This window comes from Fusarium subglutinans, assembly GCF_013396075.1.
Source record: "Fusarium subglutinans strain NRRL 66333 chromosome Unknown NRRL66333_c0000062, whole genome shotgun sequence".
NCBI classification, from domain to species: domain Eukaryota; kingdom Fungi; phylum Ascomycota; class Sordariomycetes; order Hypocreales; family Nectriaceae; genus Fusarium; species Fusarium subglutinans.
In genome coordinates this window covers 35,568-55,104 of record NW_023502125.1, presented here as the reverse complement: position 1 = coordinate 55,104, position 19,537 = coordinate 35,568, and the positions used below count along the sequence as shown (strand labels likewise).

At 48.4% G+C, this 19,537-nt stretch overlaps 4 protein-coding genes across 4 annotated transcripts; 3 read left to right on the top strand and 1 right to left on the bottom strand.

The window, feature by feature from the left end:
• Positions 1–3,130: 3,130 nt before the first annotated feature.
• On the top strand, positions 3,131–4,717 carry FSUBG_6129 (uncharacterized protein; the record flags this gene model as incomplete). The annotated part of the gene is made up of 1 exon (XM_036684296.1): positions 3,131–4,717. One exon carries the CDS (start codon positions 3,131–3,133, stop codon positions 4,715–4,717), a length of 1,587 nt encoding a protein of 528 aa, XP_036538329.1.
• Positions 4,718–4,911: 194 nt separating this feature from the next.
• On the bottom strand, positions 4,912–6,910 carry FSUBG_6128 (uncharacterized protein; the record flags this gene model as incomplete). Its single annotated transcript, XM_036684295.1, has 6 exons — positions 4,912–5,601; positions 5,962–6,043; positions 6,097–6,330; positions 6,389–6,508; positions 6,557–6,664; positions 6,726–6,910. The coding sequence occupies 6 exons, from the start codon at positions 6,908–6,910 to the stop codon at positions 4,912–4,914; spliced, it is 1,419 nt and encodes a 472-aa protein (XP_036538328.1).
• Positions 6,911–7,619: 709 nt separating this feature from the next.
• On the top strand, positions 7,620–13,298 carry FSUBG_6127 (glycoside hydrolase family 18; the record flags this gene model as incomplete). The annotated part of the gene is made up of 16 exons (XM_036684294.1): positions 7,620–8,442; positions 8,598–8,902; positions 8,959–9,124; positions 9,245–9,284; positions 9,333–9,840; positions 9,893–9,941; positions 9,992–10,422; positions 10,482–11,039; positions 11,108–11,196; positions 11,249–11,278; positions 11,349–11,403; positions 11,454–12,252; positions 12,306–12,601; positions 12,673–12,757; positions 12,852–13,054; positions 13,227–13,298. 16 exons carry the CDS (start codon positions 7,620–7,622, stop codon positions 13,296–13,298), a joined length of 4,509 nt encoding a protein of 1,502 aa, XP_036538327.1.
• A 2,725-nt stretch (positions 13,299–16,023) lies between these two features.
• On the top strand, positions 16,024–17,352 carry FSUBG_6126 (uncharacterized protein; the record flags this gene model as incomplete). The annotated part of the gene is made up of 5 exons (XM_036684293.1): positions 16,024–16,050; positions 16,100–16,273; positions 16,333–16,518; positions 16,859–16,936; positions 16,987–17,352. The coding sequence occupies 5 exons, from the start codon at positions 16,024–16,026 to the stop codon at positions 17,350–17,352; spliced, it is 831 nt and encodes a 276-aa protein (XP_036538326.1).
• Between the last annotated feature and the right edge of the window lie 2,185 nt (positions 17,353–19,537).

Genomic DNA, 19,537 nt, shown 5'->3' with positions numbered 1-19,537 from the left:
TGGAACTGCTAAGCTCTCGAGTAGAACGTAGAATCCTCCCGCCAGACGGTTCTCTAAATAGATTGACGCACAATCACGACCTTCAGACTACCCTTCTTGGCTGCGCCAGCAATGCTAATACTGTGCCTGACAATGACCACGGCGCACCTTCATCTTGTTGATGCCTTTTTGAGGGTCTCGGAGGATCAGTGGAATGGATGACCAAACTGCATGGAGATCACCATGAAACATGCCGGCTGCAGCTTTGAGCTGGCTTTAGGAGATAAACTTCCAGGCTCATGACTGTGCGTGTACTAAGAGCAGGTTTATCCCTTGGTCTCTCCACTTGTGTTTGTTCGAACTGTTGAGACGGTACCAATCCCTGTGATAGATGTGAGGGCTACGCAAGGTGAGGGGGTATGCTTTCTTAAGAGATTGTACATGCTGCTCTTATGCTGACTGTCGGGCTGCTTTACATCTGTCAGTTGCAAGGCATTAACTCCCAGCCAACTTCAACTTACCTTATTACCCGTCTGATCACCTATACCAAGGTGCTTGTTGGGCACCATCTCCTTCTTGCGCCTCGAGGTAGACTCCTTATGGATTAATTGGCGCAACCTTTTATTCCAGAGGAGGTGAGTTAGATTTGGGCGTTTTTTCTCCGAGGAGATAGTGGAAACCTTAGATGGAAAGGTCTTCGGAGTTAGGGACCGCGCGATCTGATGTCCCGAAGATGGCAACGAACGATCTTGACTCCCCAGGTCCGGGCCATGAATTCGGGGCCTTTCAATGTACAAGTTGGTTCATTTCGGAATCCGCAATAGATACCGTTATTGACTCTTCCGAAACAGATACTTCCCGGCTCAGCCTTTACGCCGACACCTACGTCCAAGGATCGCCAATGGCCACCATTTAATGCATGAGCGACCTTGCATGAGTGTACAAAAGCAGTTTGCACCTACTACTGAGCCGGGCTAACCCATCCCATGGCCTCGGTGAAGTGACTACGCAATGCGAACAGCGTTGGCAGAAAAAGTCCTGCTTGGACACGGCGACTGTTATTACATGACGCGTTGGAAGATATGATCTTGGTGCTTATAAGAGAGCTGTCATCTTTTTATCGGTCATGTCCTGTATTTGTAATGAATAGAAAGCTCAGTTATCAGATTGACTCTGATCGTGATCATTGTCCTTTGAACTTCCCGCCTCATTATCATCTGTGAGATCCACAGCCAACCGCATCAAGAGAGGACCTCGTTGGTGCGTTGACATGGCTTGTGTTCTGAGATGGGTACGCGGTCAACGGAAGAATGTGTCGACATTGGGAAACAGCTGCTTTTTAGAAATTGAGTAATACATGAATAATTTTCTAGCGCTGCAGCTGAAAAGAATTTTAAGCATTCGAACCGATCAATACGACAAGTAGAAATTCCGTTGCAATGCTTCAGTAATGATGACGAGGATGATGGTGAAGATAAATGACGTTACAGGGCCCTTTCGCTGTAAAGTCCCCTGTAAATTTCCCGCCTCAAAACTGCCCCAGGTCAGGATATTTCTCTCCTTGGCTCCAGTTCCTCACCCCTCAACTATTACTTTATATTTCGTGCCAATCTATGGGGCTTGGCCTTACCGCTTAATAGACTATCGGATGGATATACCAGACATCGACTGCGCAAACACGTTTCTCCTCTGCAGCGAGCATGGCTGGACATTGGTCAGGGTCCGCGTCGCGTCGAGCTGTTTTCGGGATTCTCTCATCCGAACCTTGGTAACTTTCCCACGTTGATATCCTCCCACCGACAAGCGCGTACAAGGCTCTGCGGCATATCAAATGTTGCCTGACGCGTCTAATCACTGTTGACTCTCTGCGGCAGGCGACAAACTATACAAAACACATAGAAATGCTTGCAAGAACCGCCGCTCCGACTGTACGATCCGACCCCGACCCCGAACCGCCGCCCGTTCGACGCGAACTTAGCCGCAATAACTACCGTCCTGCGCCGCTATCGCAGTCGCCAATACCCCCATAATGCTTCATGGACAAAAGTACGCCATCTTCCGACATGCCCAGAACCACAGCAACCCACCGAAGACTTGCTACAAACCTGCCTTTAGACCAACAAACTGAACAATCTTGAGCCCGCGGTACCCAACCGGCAGCTTCGCTTCACTTCCGCCGCAAGTGGCGGATTGGGATCCCTCAAGCCTGCAAGAACCATCGCCCGAGCGACGACGACAGTCTCAGCGACACGAACCGCGGCCGCATCGACCGCTATAGAGCTAATACCCCTGATAATGCTTTGCGGACCAAACCATGTGCGATCTTCGTTTAGTGACAGCGGAAGCTTGTCATGAGCCTGCGTATGACCAAGGAATCTCGCGCTTGTGAACCGCAAAACTGTGCCACTGCATTTAAACGTTGTCTCACGCTTCTCCCACCACGAGCCCAAGCTCCTTTGCAAAGAAGGGAGCCCAGACCAGTCTATCCATATCTACGGCCAGCGTCACACCAACTCAAGTGCTTAACATGAGTTGCTCTCCGTGACTGCTCGCGCTTTACGGCCTAATCTCTCCCATTTCAGCCTCTACGACGCTCGCTTGTCTCCGTTGTAGCTGTCACGTGTAAAACTTGCTAAGGCTCCCAGCCTCAGCCCGAGTACGCTGTTCAGGGTTTGGCAGCTTTTCTGCTGGTTCTTCGTATTAGTAGTAATGATCGTACCCCGGGTTACTTGGAAGCAAGCCCGGAAACGATTTGAGCGACGAAAAGGACCTGACCTGCCGAGAGGTTACAAGAATGTGCCATATAACTTTCCATTCACCACCATCGATCAGGTACAGTTAGTGTCCGACTGATTAATAGTTATGAGCTTAGGCATCCTCTTGTTAGTACATTGTGTCTTTGAAGGGACGATCGGGTTTGTCTTCAATGGTGTCGTTACCACAGTGTTGTGTAAGATCAGTGTTAGGCCTGAAGCCGCAACCTGTATCTACAACTCACTTTCTATCCCCACACTGGTGTCAATACAGCAAATGATGTTTATTCCCACTCGGCCTTCAGGTACCCACCTGCCTGTGGATAAAAGACATAAATACAGCATGAACGCCCACTTCCAAGTGCTCCATTTTCGCAACCTCACTCATTTCAGCGACAATGGCTTCCACAAAGCGTTTAATCCTGCCCAAGCTGCCGACAGAATTACTCGACACAGTCTTCGCACATCTGCAAAGCGACGATATCAAGAATCTACGCGCAACATGCTCGACACTGGCAAAGCTCATCCCTTTGAGCTTTGATCGCGTTTTTGTCTCAGCCAACTCTCTTAATCTCAAAGTATTCCACGCAATTGCAGATGATGAGACTCTCCGGTACCAAGTCACTGAGATTGTATGGGACGATGCACGCTTGACCACAGGACCAGAATTAGAAGAAGATCGAATGCAGTATGAAGAAGATGGCGTCGACCCGGATGACGTGACCGACAACGGGTGTCCCCTTTGGTTCGAAAAGGGTCGCTCTGATTATATAAATCCTGGGTCACACAGGCTTCCCGATTACCTTATGGGCATTAAAGAGTCCTGGGCCTATTATCAACAACTACTCCAAGATCAGCATCAGGTTCTCGCGTCTGATGCAGACATTAAGGCTTTCAAGTATGGCCTACAGCGATTTCCCTCGCTCAAGCGAGTGACCATCACACCCTCAACCCATGGGAGAATACGAAACCCACTCTACAGAACACCTATGATCAGGGCGTTTCCTCGCGGGTTCGATTACCCTATGCCTACAGCATGGCCTATCAATGAACTATTAGCGCCAGTCGATGTGCTCCCGTGGGTGTCAGAGGATGACAGTCCCCATCAGGAGATGTACGGTACTGATTGTACTGTTGAGGCCTATAGGGCTAAATGGCGTGGCTATCGGGTAGTGATTCGAGCCCTGGCGGAACATGATGATCATCATATCACCGAACTTTATATCGGGGGCAATGAGGTTGGAAGCGGACTGAACTGCCGGATCTTCGATCAGCGCTGTGTTGAGTATGACGATCTGGTAACCTTGCTAAAGCGTCCTGGCTTCCGATACCTTAGCCTTGACCTTTTTACAGGCCTTCTCGAACGCGAGGACTGGGAGTCATATAAGAGTGGACTTCTGTATGATGCTCTGGCTCAAGCTAAAGATCTCGAGCACATGTGCTTACGCAGCACCATGGACATCACCGGCGGATCAAGTGAACAACTTGACTGGGAAGAAATCGAGAACTACGTCTTTCCGCTTCGGACTATCTTTCCTATTGATCAGTGGCCACGGCTTTGTCATTTCGGAATCTCTCGTATGCTCGTACAACTCGATGACTTGATGGAGCTTCTTTCCGCTTTGCCACCAACTTTACGATCCGTGGAGTTGAGTAACTTGGCCTGGGGAAGTTTGACTCATCGGACGAGAGAGTTGCTGCCTAATATGCGTGATGTCCTGGACTGGCGGTCAAGGCCTATTGAAGAAAGGCCCAAGGTACACATGGTCGTTTCCGGGGCAGCATGTGGCGATGGAGACAAGGACGGATGGTATGTCGAGATTGACGACCTTGTCTATTCGTTTATATATGGAGAGGGAAAGAACCCGTTCACTGAACATCGAGACATAATATATCCTTGGGAAGGAGGCGTTAGGCGGGATATATTTAACCCTGGTTTCAAAGTGCCACATACTGACAAGAATTTCTATTTAGTAACTATGTAAAGTAGAAACAAGCATGATTATTTAGTCGCTCATCATAGAAAGAATTATATTATATAAGATCATGAAACCAAACACATGAGGATTTGTAATACAGCATTGAGGCTTGTCTTGATTTGGTCTAACTGTCGCTTTCTGAGTACATGCTCCTCCAATAAGCTAAGTTAATGTCCCCTCCTTGATACAGAAATTAATGTCTAAACACCAATGCAGACATTGTAATCTGGCTGGAGCGCAGAACAATCATTTTTAACGGCAGGGTTCCACTTGTAGAAATCGTCAAGTTTAATCTTGTTGGCATTCGCAATGGCCCAACAGCCGTCACCCTTCTTCACTTTGTAAAACGCCTTGCAGCCCTTAACCATACCAGCCTGTGTTGGGGTTGGTGTAGCGATACCGCCCGAGGTCGAAGTTTTGCTTGTGGGAGATGAGACTGACGTCTGACTGGCTTTGACGCCGATACAAACGTAGTAGTTAGGCTGTAGCGCAGAGCAATCAGTTTTAACAGCAGGATTCCATTTATAGAAATCGTCAAGGTTGATCTTCTTGGCATTTGATATGGCCCAGCAGCCATCACCAGCTTGGACCTTGTAGAAGCTGTTGCAGTTCGACACCATCCCAGTCTGAATAGGTGACGGCGTAGCAGACGCGGTGTTCGTAGCAGAGGCGCCCGTACTTCCGGATTTAGCAGTGGTAGTTGCGGAGATGACGGGGACTGAATCATCAACACCTGGAGCATCGCCATCTGGCCAAATAGAGACGCAATACCATGTACACATTGCGAGCCCAGTGCAGTCTTTTCCAATAGTTGGATTCATGGAATAGAACTGTGTAATATCGAGAAAGTATTGGGCCATAATGTTTTCGCACGTGTTATAAGACATAACCTGATGGTATCGTGTACAGTTCGCTGGAGTTCCTGCCGCTAGAGGGGTAGGCGGCTGAAAATCCTCATCCGGCGCTACATAAGTCGTTGGTCAGTATCACAGAGAATATCGCTGATTCTGAGACGGTAGGGCGAAGCTTACTTGGCGTAGGAGAGGCTAACATTACACAATACGATGAGTTGGCCGAGAGGGTGCATGGGTAGGTATATGGGTTTGCGACAGCCTTGGCTGTTATTGCTGCAAATGTCTCTGCGTCCTTTGACTCTGCCAATGATGGATTCCAAAGGATAAAATCCTGGCGGTTGTTAGATCTAGTATGCAATATATTGTGAGGGATAGTTGTTTCAGACATGAACATACCTGCGGGGATTGGTCCCAAATATTGCATAAACTCCAGCAGTTGGCAACAGGGTTATCCGTGATGTTCGCAATGTAAGTATATCTATAGAGAGGTCAGCCGTGACACATGTATGAACTCGGAATGCGCGGGCCTACTCGACACAATCTTTGCGAGTCCCGTTGGCAATGGGAATCACTGCAAGCGCAGGCTTATTTGTCTTTACTGGTGGATTAGGTAGTGTTGTTGCCGACATTGGCACGATTGGCGGTCTCGTGGAGGAACCATCGTATCCGGGGTAGGTAGAGATGTAACCGACAGGTTGGACACAGTAATAGACGTCGGCCAGCAGGTTGGTACAATTCGAGAAGAGCTCTGGGTTCAGAAACAGCCTGTAAAGATACAAGTCAGTCCAAGAAGTGGCGAAACAGCCCGGGAGGAATGCCTTACAAGTCCTTCCGTGTGATGGTGTTGTTTGTGGCGATAACAGAGCAATCATCGCCGAGAGCAACCTTGTACCACATACCACAATGGGTATTGGTACCCTGTCCAGTGGGAGAAGGTATGGGACTATGCACTTGTCAGTATATATATTACAATGGTCATAGTTTCACATACGCTTCCGTGGTATACAAAGTAGGCACTGGCTTTGAGGTGGTAGGAAGTGCAAAGTTACCAAGCGGATTGCTGATACAGATCTTCCCATCCTTTTGCTTGCTCAAGTTTCTGCGCATATACTTAGCGTTCGAAAATATTAAAGTCAACGCTGATTATTCCTGATGCTTACCCGCAAGTGACATCGAGGGTTGGATTCCATGAAAGAAGTTGCGCGTAAGTGACCTTGTTCGCTTTGGCAATGGTGCGGCAGGTGTCCTTCTGTTGAACCGTGTACTGCTTACAGGAATTAGCTGCTGCGACAAGGCTCGACAACACCCCCGCAAGAATCGCCGGATAGAAAAGAGTAGGCTTCATTTTGTAACCAGTCAGTAAAAGCGTGGCTAGTTGAGAACGAAGCAAGGAATTCTGTCGTGGGATAGATATGAGAACTCTGGATCTTTCTGAGGATGGAAAGTATGCGGCTCGAGCCAAAACTAAGCTTGTTCAAAAGCTTTGGCAGGGGGGGTGTACGTTAAAGTGGAAGATGAAGGACCGAGTCATGCTAACAAGGCATGGTAACGCAAGGTTAGAGTGAGCGATTTAGCTTGAAACTACCCATTATTCACAAATGCAGGCACTAGCCTCAATACAGATTCCCGAGGCTGTTCTGCAAAAGTGCCATTCAGACGTAGGGACGACATTGACAATGCATATCCACCTCCCTCGGGCTCTCGGTCGACGGTTAAACGGCAACGTATGCCAAGACGATGAGCCGCCGCCAGTTCATGTTTATTGGAAACGCAATCTACAGGACCGCAGTTGCTCCAGATAATTTTAGTCAACTCATGCCTGTTTCTTTCGAATCCATTTGCCGACTTATCCGACGGTGATCAAGTGTTCCGACTGGCCTGACTCTATCGCATCTTGTCCGTGTGAAGTCCTCGTCAAGGGCGCCTGGGTATTGAAATCTTGTCAGACAACATTTGTTCCCGCCCGTAGCTCTTATTTAAACTCTTCTTCTGTTCAGAATGAAATGTTTATGTAGCAACTCTAAACACTCTTTTGGTACAGCCAGTTTCCTACTATGATCATGGCAGCTTCCAGGAAGCCGCCAGCACTCCTTGCCTATCTTTGCCTTTTGTCACTCAATGTTCTTTTATTTCCCTCGCTTTGCTTTTCAGTCGATGTTGAGCATGTTGAGTCTATCTTTTTGAGGTCTCTCGTGCCCCGAGAGCTCAGCGCAGCAGCCGGTGCCTCCGGTACTGGAGACTTCAGTTGCGGTCCAACCAAGCCCTGTTCCAACAAGGCTTGTTGTGGCAAAGATGGCTGGTGTGGTTTCGGAGACAAGTACTGCGGCAAAGGCTGTCAATCTCATTGTGACGCCAAAGCCGATTGTGGTGCCAACGCTGCCAAACCAGGTCAAACTTGTCCTCTAAACGTCTGTTGTTCTGAGTTCGGGTTCTGCGGCACCACGTCCGAGTTCTGCGGCAAGACTTGCCAGTCCAACTGTGCACAGCCTAAGCCCAAGTCATCCCCTTCTAACGTTCGCAAACGTGTCGTTGGATACTGGGAGGCTTGGAACGATCAACATGCCTGCGGTACGATGGGCGTGGGTGAGATTCCCGTGAACTATCTTACACATCTGATTGTATCGTTTGGATACATTGACTCGAACTTCCGAATTACCAATATGGATGGTCTCAGTTCAGATGTCTATCGGAGTGTCGGTGAGATCAAGGCCCAGAACCCAGGTCTTAAGATTATGATTGCCTTGGGAGGTTGGACATTCAATGATCCCGGCCCTTGGCAGAGCGTCTTTCCTACCATGGTATCCAGTCAAGCAAATCGTGCAACATTTATCAAGAATCTCCTGGGATTCTTGTCGGAATATGGTTATGACGGAGTTGGTAAGTAAAAGCTCTTGTCATCGTTTCCTTGCTTAGAGATATCCTTTGCTAATTATATTATCTTGACAGACTTCGGTATTTCTCATCTTCTTTACTTCCATGCCTCAGTTCGGAAATGGGGGTATAATTACCCCAACAGTACTAACTTTTCGCAGATTGGGAGTATCCCGGAGCTAAAGACCGCGGTGGCTCTGATGCAGATGGCGTCAACTTTACTGCCATGCTTAAAGAACTTCGTCAAGCTATTACAGCTAGTGGCCGTAATTATATCACGACTTTCACCGCCCCAACCTCATACTGGTACCTCCGTCACTTCGACATTAAGAACATGTCCGAGCAGGTTGATTGGATCAACCTCATGTCTTATGATCTTCACGGCGTTTGGGACGGAGATAACCCCATCGGTAAACATGTTCTCTCCCATACTAATCTGACTGAGATCGACCTTGCTCTCGACTTGGTAAGTAACCCAGACCGAGGAACACTCATTCACAGCGCACTGCTAATTGATAACAGTTCTGGCGCACTAACGTTGAGCCATCGAAAATTGTTATGGGCTTAGGTTTCTACGGGCGTTCATTTACTCTTGCTTCAAGCTCTTGTTGGAAGCCAGGTTGTGCCTTCACTGGTCCTGGTGCTGCTGGACCTTGTACCAATACGGCGGGAATCTTGTCTTATAGAGGTAAGATGAACCAATATTTTGAGCGAAAAGAACTTAGCAAGCTAATATGTTTTGGACTTCAGAAATCAAGGACATTTTTGAAAAAAACTGACGCCACATCATACCTGGACAAAGAAGCAGCTTGTCGGTATCTGGTGTACGACGATAATAGCTGGATTTCGTGAGTACCCGGTTCATATCAATGCCACAGTCACTAACACGGCGCTAGTTATGATGACCCATCCACCATTCAGGCCAAGATCGACTATGCTAACAAGATGGGACTCTCTGGAGTGATGATCTGGGCCATTGATCTTGACGACAGCAGTCTTGAGTCACTCCGCGCCGTGTCAGATTCCTCGTTACTCGACAGCGTAGAAGGCACATTCGACCTGGTCGATCTGGATAAGCTGTTCCCTAAGGAATATCTCCCTGCTTCTGGCAGCAAGCCAAGTTACGGTTTAGTAACATTCGGCGATGCTACCGGAACTGATCCTGCCGCATCTGGCTTTGGCTTCCTTCTTGTGGCAGGTGACTCTCATGTCGTCAGTAGTCTCCGAAAACGAGACGGCGAACCTGAACCATTTGTCTTCCTTGAATGTCCTGAAGATGTACTAGACCTTCCTAAGGATACTCCTCGTACTGCGCGTGTCACGTGTGTCAGTGGTGATCTGGAAGGATGCTATCGGATCATGGAACGTGGTGTCGAAGGCACCGTTGTCGAGATGCCTGACAGCGTATGTATCCCACTAACCATGGACATCAAATCGACTAACCAACCATACATAGTGTGCTTCAGGCCAACTTGTTAGAGCCATATCCCTTACAGCCTCCAAAAGTAAGACCTTTACCCCATATCCCTTATCCCAGCCATCTAATGCATCGCAGACCAATCCATGCCTCATGCATACTCTCAACACCAACGTTTCTCACAGGTTTTCGACTTCATTTTTGATTTCAACTTCAAACTAATGCGTCGCGATTCTAATAACACCAGTATCCGCATGGATTATTCCAACACCCCGGGGTACTGGAATCAGCTGGTTGACAGAGCTGGCATTCAATCTAGGGACTTGAAGCATCTTGGCGAACGATTCTTTGCACCAACGGACCTGGAATGGAACTTGGCTTACGACGACGGCAACAAGTATACCTTTAGTCCTGAGGAAGCAGCTAAGGTCAAGAAAGATGTTAGTGCACCTCTGTACTGGCAAACTGTTGATAATTGCGACATTGACGGTGCCGCCTACAATGAGGGCTTTGGGGCCTATGTCAATGGCGAAATTGACGCTCAATTCTACTACGGATTTTCCTTGATTGTAAGCTCTATACCCTCTGCCTTCATAAGTTACCGAATGCGTGTCTAAGTCTTTTACAGGGTACGGAAAAGGGCGGAGTTTGGGACGCGAGACAATCCCATGGATTCCTTCAAGTCCGAGGCCAAAGCGACATGACCTTCGGCATTGGCGGCATTGGCGACGTTGACGTGGCGAAAGCACGAAAGGGAAACCCTGCCCAAGAGGACACTGATGGCAAAGTCAGCCTCAGAGGCAATGTTATCATGGCAGGCCAATCTGGTGGCTTGGTTTCTTTTCAGCCGTACTACAAAGTAACGTACAGCCTGGGCACTTTCAACGGCAGTGATCGAGACCCTGCAAACTCTGCAGCGTCTTTCAATGGGCGCCTCAACGCTCGCGTTGTCTCTGACTTTGGCAAGTTCCAGGCAGACTTCCCTTGGAAAGGCGATCACAAAGACCCGGATAAGTTTTCGAACAAGCTCAACAAGGCCCAGTTTCAGTTGGGAAACGACAATGTTCTTTACAGCTCTTCATCGGACGGTGGCGCGATTACTATCGGTAGTCAGGTCACATTCGGCCTGAGCATCGAATTCTTGCTTTATAAGGACCTCTTCCGTAGCAAAACCGGATTTCCAGAGGTGAGCAAAAGTCTTCCACTTCCTCTTTTCAGAAACAGAACCCGTTGAGGCCTCTAACGTTACTGTAGCTCTCTCTCTCGTACAACACCTTGTCAACATTCAGCTTTAGCCCGGGTAAGAAAGGCTCTGATGAATCATGTGCTCAGTACGAGCTTTCGTAAGTTGAATTCCCTGTTTCTCAGTTGACTCTACTCTAACGTGGAACCTAGAACCAATATCGTTCAATTAACAACCAATGAGTAAATCTCTCCATCCACGGCATGCTTTTGGCGCTTTGTGTATTGAAACTAACCAAGTCCTTCTCTGTAGGGAGTCCATTGGTTGGACTGCGGAAATGGGCGACGGTATTCTAGTTCAAGAGACGGTAAGCTATACCTTCTAGTCCTTCTATACACTCCTCTGACATTCCTATAGCAAGGGCCGAAGGATGGAGCACAATGCTTCAAGAATGGCGGGAGCTCTTCATCATCGAACTTGAAGCGCGCATCAACTCTCTTATCGTCTGACCAGGACTTTAATGAGACCATCCCGGGTGAAGAATTTGAGCTGAACTCTCTTGCTCGTCGACAAGCCGGCCGCATGCCTGGTTGGGGTCTAGATACCGGAGAGGACTTGACCAAGCGTATGATTGGTATGGACGATCAAATTGGTAATCGCAGGACAAAGTTTGACTGCGTCGACTGTGAAAGGTGCAATGACGAAGACGAGGAGTCGAAAGACTTCTGCTGCGGCTGTGTGAACATGGAATTCAAGTACGGTTTCAGCGATATTCCTTCATGCGCCGACTGCGACTTCGACGAGTCCGGCATGCCTTGGCGCCAGGAAGTCATGGCCTCCATCAATCTTGGCAAACGGGATGTAGCAGATGAGAACGAAGCTGAAGACAGCACGAACACCACGCTAGTACACATGTTGCATCCTCGAAAGTCTGGAGAAGCCAGCAAATTGGTTAAGCACGTCAGAATCTGCTCTGACCTCTTGGGAACCCAGGGTATGATTGGACTCGGATCCCCTTATTGGTATCCGGCGTTCCCTAAGAATCCTAAATGGCCTTGGGACGGGATCGAAGGCGGGAAGTGGGATTCCGTTTCGCGATACTGGGGAAATTCCTCTTTTGTATGCGACAATTGGGGAATCACTTCTCTGCCGAAAGCCGATACTATCTGGGTTGATGTCAAGGGTGTGAAGCAACAATTCCGAGCTGGTTACCAGAGTAAGTTGTCTAACATAAGTGCAAGGGAAAGCCATACACTAATATCAAGACAGCTGAGCATGTATTCGAGGGACAAATCATAGGAAGATTCTTTTCTGAATGGCTTGATAAAGGCTTCTTTAACAAACAGGAACCTATGCCAGCAAATCCCACACCAAAGGCACCATGTTCTTGGACTGACCAATGGATTATGACCCCTAAGGCGAACCCGAAGTGGGAGCTCATAATTAAGGGGGCGCCTAATACTCCGGTATCGTTTGCGCGAATTCTTCTATCAGAGCTAGGCAGTGAAGCACATCTTGACCGATTGACACTTTTACAATCTAGGTTGAATCGTAAGAAAGGAAACGTGAGTAGCTGCTATCTTTCTTTCTATCTCAACCTTGATCATCGCCACAACCGTCTGACTTGTAACTTCAGTTCTTCACCAGCAGCGAACCAACTGCTCCCAAAGCATATTCGAACATGAATGGAGATGATCAACTTCAAGAGGTCAAAGAACTAGGTACTGTTACTCCATCTATCCTCTACACTCTCATGATCCCACAAGCATTTCTTCGCGCCTGAGGTAGTCACCCTTTCCTAACGCCTTGCTCTAGGATTGGTGTTTAACTACATGAACAACAAAGAAGTATGGGCGAAGTTCTGCGTCGTTTATGAAGCCATCTATGACCACATGGGCGAATTCGACACTTGGTACGCGGCACAAACAAATACCGGCGGCGTCACGGCTCCCAATCTGCAAAAAGAATGGAAAGAGTTCAATCGCGAATTACTCGACAGTATAGTCCGAAGGTCAAGAGTAAGTTTGAAGCGGATGTATAACGAAAGAAAGTAAGTTATGAGAATCTGACAAGAGTAGTATAAGTTACGCCTGTGTTACCTTTTATGCAGCTGGCTAATTAAGTATATCTTATAGTTGCTTTGCTCTCGGATGCTATACATCTCCGAAGTTCGCGAAGATGTGGTTACAGAACTACTGGATCAACTACGGACAGATCAAGTTCTCCAACACCTGCAACAACATGGACGCGTCAAAAGCTTAATAGTCGTGCCGCTGGGATTATTCCCCTCCACGGCGAATGTTCACTACTGTAGTTTCTGGGATTATTACACATATATCATAAAAAGGCATTGGAGGAATTCATAGAAAAAAGGCAAAGTACATAAGGCCCAGCCGCAGATAACATGGAGCGAGAAAAGATCTGTAAAGCAGATGTAAAGCACGCATATCTGCTCTGGATCTGTACTGTAGTGAGTAGCTTCATTACTAGGCATATTGGACTTGGATAAATTTAACACCTCGGGAAATTACCACTTGTATTCGCCATGGAAAGTGAGCATGTTGTGTCGAGTGACGTGAGATCTGGCCCCCTTTCTACGAGCATCCTTGTCTAGGACTAATACGCGGACGTTCCAAGTGTTCTTGAGCCATCACATCGAAGGTTCTACCCAAATTCTCGATGCTAGGCGGGTTGTATTCGGTCCCAGATGTCATGCCTTTCTTATCCTTCTCTGCCATTCTGGTCGGGAGGTGATTTAGAGGACCACGACTGAATGCCTGTGGAATTGCTCAGCTTGCGGGATGGCTACGCTTGGGAGCGACTCCTACGTAGATGTCAGCATGTCGCTGATCGTTTTTTGCTGCCAAGGCGAAGAATGATGGTCGAGAGGCGGGAGGTAGTTAGGAAGGATACCTTAGAGATCGCGAGGGTTGTTCGCCTTCTACTGTCGATCCTGATGACAACGTTACGCCAGGGCTCCAAAGATGAATACTTTTGATCAAAGTGGCGGCGCATCGGCGACAGTCGTATTGGGCTTGCGCGTGCCCAAGCGACGAAGCAGAACTCGATCTGAAGTTGTCGTGGTGTAGAGTTCTACTGGTTGGTATCCATCACGGCCCTCATTTCGTGGGAAATCGGCAAGCTGCATGGCGGCTTCAACACTGTTGACTGCCAACTTGTTGGAAACGGTGCATTACGTCTGAAGGATGTTCGCTTCTGAATCTGGATTCCTTTGGCGGTCGAATTGGCTATCCCTCCTACGCTTACCGATCTTGGTTATTGTCCGCTTCACATTGCTGTCTTGTCTGTTGCTTTCTGATGGAGGGTGTTAGCGACTTCTTGATCCTGGGTTTACCGTTATTGTCAGCTCCCCTCTGGTCTGCCATGGATTTGACTGAATGGGATGTGCAATAGTCCGATAATCTTGAGTATTGTCGCGGGCGGATTGGTTGAGATGCACCCTGTATCGCAGTTGGTGGGCAAAATGACTCCTCATTGCCGTTTCATTTAGAGATCATACTGTGAAGGTGAATCAGGCTCAGCTGAGCCTGGGGATCATAAAATTAGCTTGAACTAGCCCCAAATATGTAGTACAGTAGCGGACCGACCCGTTCGCAACGGCCATGCTAAACTGACACCAACAATCCGGCCGGAAGCCTCTTAGTCATTACCATCGTAAACCTCACACTAGAGCTTGAACCTCATGCGCAATCTTTGGTGTACCCTAAGAGTCATATCGCTCAGTGTAGAAGGACAAGCAGTGAAATCCCTTGGGCGTCTGTTCTCGGGACCATGGCCGGAGAGAACAAGCGGCTATAGCACAAATAACCGGACTGAGACATGAGCGCATCTGCTGGGTGAGATCGCCGTAGCCACGTTTCTCCGAAACACAGCGGGACTCACACCGTAATCTTGTACCCTCGTGGCTATTGCGCTAATGAAGTTCTTGACTCAAACACCAAGTTCACGTTTGCTGAGTCGCTGGATGGCCTTTTTCTGCACTGCGCTGTTCATGCCACCACGGAATGTTGCATATCGTTCGAAAGGCCGGGGCCGTACATTTTCAACCACAATTGCCCAACATTCCTTTGGTGACCATCCACACACCTAGCTTCCCGATATTCTCCAGCCCTGTCTGTCTGTCTGTCCCCCCTGCTCGTGGCTGGCCTCATCTCCACACGCATCTTTCAGCCGCTTCGGAAATCTTGACTTCTGAGATCGCCCCGATCGTCAGATGCAAGGGCAAACGCGCTGTGGATATTTTTCGTTTTCGCTATTTGTCGGAGGCTACATTATCACATCGTTTATCACCAAGCTAGCAGGCTCAGATCTCGGCATTGTGATCTGGGGTGTTTACACAGTATGCAACCGGGTATATGGTGCTGACGATCCCTGGACAAACAGCAAGATCTGTCCCGGCTATCTAGATACCTGCCCTCGCTACGAACTGCATTTCCTGACTCCCATATCTTGGTTTACGCAGGGAGCTGCATGTGTCATCCCGCAGTTGATGCTTTGCTTTGCTGTAACTGTCATACGTTTTGTCGTTCTTTTCCCTCTGCAGGCACCGTATAGACTAACATTGCGTGCATCGACTCGGGGCATTGTCGTTCCAGCATGCATCCCGCGGAAGAACGCATACTGTATGGGCGAGCGAGGAGAAAGTGCATATGCAACTTGCCTAGTCCAGGTGAGAAAAGAAGCAATGTCGCGCGCCACTGCTGGTCAGAAACACATGACTTCTTTGCGCCCTAGGCTCCAAGATTGTGGATAAATACCCTGATCATCTGCGATAACTCCGTGTTGTTTCCTCAACTCATCAAATTGCCCGTCCTCAACTTCATCTTCCTTCTATTCCCATTCATCGCTCTTTTTGCGGCTTGATCTCGTTGCTCGGAAGCCTAACATCTTGTTAGCTCCTAGGATCGCAGGCTCAGTCACATTTTTATAACCACGCGCCCCCAGCTGGTTGTTCCAGGACCTCGCCATGGACAAACCTCTCACACCAACTAGCGTGAGTTATTTACTCATTCAACCCATTATCACTAACATTTCTTCCTCAGGTTGAAAGTGACGATTCGTGGCCTGAGTTTTCCGAGGCAGAATTGCAGTGCTATCAGCAGTGCTATCAGGAGTCGATCGAGAATTCCATCACATCCCCGGATGGGCAGATGACTCTTCAGGACCACAGACAGACTTGCACCGATGGGCTTGTCGAAAAGTCTGAGGCTACTGCTGTGAGTGTGCTTCGTACGCTTCGTGGCCAAAGCTGACGTATCTTCGTGATGCCAAACAGGAGGCTCCCAAGCCCGGTGCGTCGTCCGAGTCGGAACTGCTTTCCACCTGGGGATACATCGATCGTTCTCCCGACCCCCCTCCAAAGCAGCCCAAATCCCTTCCAGACTCGACCGAGTTCGCCAACCTGAAGGGGAGAAAGCAGACTTACTCTGTTCGCTTTGCCGAGGATTCCGATATCGTCTCTGTAAGTCTGCTTATGGCGGTCGCTGGTTATCACCCATGCACATGGCTGATCATCATTGGATAGAACAAAGCTAAAAGGGCTAAGCTAGATGGCCATGACCTTGAAGTGAGTCCCGCGTGTTCGTCACCTGAGCCTTCAGCAATCAAGTCACCGACTTTGGCCAAGTTGACCATCTACCGTTGTCCAGAGATGGAACCTAGGGCAGATTCCTTGCGTGTCACGGCTGTGATGAAGCCCGCCCACGATCTCAGGCTCGCCGAGTTATATACGGAGAACGAAGGCTCGGCCGGCGAATCTGCCATTTCTACATAAACTGACACCGCTGACTCCATCTTCACAGGATGTTGTTTGGGCTGTTGTAAGTTCTACGCAGGAGTTGCAGAAGCGATTTGAGAGAGAGCCCTCTTGCGAAACCGCGGTACGTTACTCTCTGTATTCTTGCGATATTAGCTAATACGGTATCTGCAGGATTTTACATTCTTTCGGTGTCGGGTGATATGGCATCTGCAGGAATCAGTATCAGCTATAATCGCAAACCTCAGATTCCTGGACGACGACCCGGCTCTTTTGGAGATGCTTCACAACCGTCTTGGCAGAGATATAGGGATCGTTAAAGCTCGACTGAGTATTCTAGAGAGTGAGAAGCAGTGTCATCGAGATCTTCTCTCGAGCCTTGAGTCACGCTTGTCTGAGTTGGAGACCAAGGTGAAGGGACTACAGGCCTGTCGCAACCGTGAGATTGTGGAAGTGTATGAAGATGACGAGGAGGCTTTACTGGAAGATCGTGTTGAGAGTCAGAGTTGGATGGGAACTGAGATTGAGGCTCAACTTTAGGCTTTCCGGGGACTCGATCTGGGACTCCGGGGTGGCGCGAATGATCGCGCCTTGTATTGGCTCTGATGTAAAAGACAGTCGTGCTGACCGTCGCATTGGATGATGTCTTGTCTTTCTGGGGGGTAGGAAGAATAAAAAAGGAAGAGCTCGAGATTCGACATCTCGTTGTGACCTACAAAGCAGAGAAAAGTTCATATGATTTCTAGTACTTGAATCAATGCGCAGTTGTCCTTCTGTAATGCATCTCTTTGCGTCACCGAAAAAAGATCGCCGTTTGATCATTTGGACTTGATAGGACATCTTTCTTCGTAAGTGCATATGAGCTTATGTTTAGAGCCAACAATCCACACAGGGAGCGCGTGAACACTCATCATCTACATTCCTGCACCGGTATATGGGCCATTTTACATTTTTGACGGAGCAGACGGAGACACATGAGCGTGTCACAGGCCAAGAATTAACGTTGCGGATGGTGAGAATACAACCTCGCTGGTTCTAGGAACCCGCCATCTGTGAGCGCTCAGTGACACGTAATAAGGATGGCCTTGCCAAGTTTGGGCTCCATCCAGCTGATGAGGTCGCCAATACTAAAGAAATTGTTGAGTCGGTCGAGATCATCACCATTATCACATGTTGACTACAGTCCGATCCTGCGCTTTTACCTGACTGCATTTATCAAGCTCATACCCCATGTGGTACAAATATTCCTGATAAGAGAGTTAAGTACTACAGACAAAAGTAAATCTGCTGTATATTACTAGGGACTTTGTGCCCAGCCGGGTACCCTCGAGCTTCGTAGCGTGTACTCAAGCACTTTGGGTGGGTTGCGATGAGATCAATGGAAACCGTCACAATCAACGCAGTATCTTGTACCTTGGAAATCCTGATAAGACGAAAGGAGGACTTGAATCAGTAAGATACAAGGGGCGAACAAATAACATTTGAGAGGCAATCGAATGCGAGGTGGTACGCTGCAAGACTCCGAGAGACAGTCGCCACATTCTGTGCCCTCAAGAGATCGAGGGATATTCCTAGCTGCCAAGTGATTGGGAGCCGTGGCATCTCTTGGGAATCTTTACCCGATGTAATTCACCCTTTTGTGCATTACTCGCCAAGCTACGGGCTCATGGTAGGCTTCCTTATCAAGGGCCTTTGAAGACAAAATTCTTCAGACCATCGCACAACTCATCTGAGCCACGACAAAACGAACCGTCATACGGTTAGAATGGTCTCATAAGTGAATAATATCCTCGTTCGTAACGTAACTGGAAGTTCCCATCTCATCATTCCCTGGTTGCATTAAAAGAGAAAGGTCGGACGCTTTCGCGCCCCGAGAGTCTGGCTTGTCAAGAAACTCTGCGAAAACGCTTTTCAGCATAGCGACGCCTTTTCGATACGCTCAATTGCATCGTAGCAACGTGGTCAAGTATCGTGGATCAAGGTGCGCCGGTTGTCTGATCTTGCGGACTGAGTAGATGGTTCGAGGTCATGATGTGCCAGCTCTTTTGGAGCCTGAACAGTATCTGCTGAGGTATTTTAGTTGTAGATACATAATACCGAATGAGAATTCTACTGAATCATCTGGACATGTTTTTCTGCAAGTATTTGTCTTGACACGTCGTCCTATTTTCAGTCAGGAAAGAGATCAAGTTAAAATATAGCTGGGCATCTCTATCGATCTTGTCGAATTGTATGCTTTCAATCGTCGTCTTGCGATGAATTTCCTGCCAAAAGATCTTTTCCCTTACGCACACTTCTCGAGAAGAAGTTGGGCGATGGCGCAAGTTGGAGTCTAAGCCGCGTAATGCAGCAGAGGTTATCCATCCTTGCGAACTTCACAGTTACCTACCGGGCTGTGAGGATGCTCCAAGAATGTATGCAGGTTGTGTGAGACTGCGAATGCAAGGAAAGCTGTGTCCCAACGTTTATCCGTCAAACCCCAATGGCAATTGGGACCATCAATATCTCGCAGTCGATTGTGCGCAGAAGCCTGAATACTTGATGCTGAGAAGACCTAAGAACAGGTAGTTGCAATCAAGCCAATGGAGGAAAATGAACGCTTCCTCATGGACCAACGGGACCGATTGAGACGTGAATCAGCGATGGGCATACTCGAACCATGAACAGCCTAGTGGAAAAGGGAGCCCTTGATCTAAGGATACTGTAGCTATAGTTTTGTGCAGTA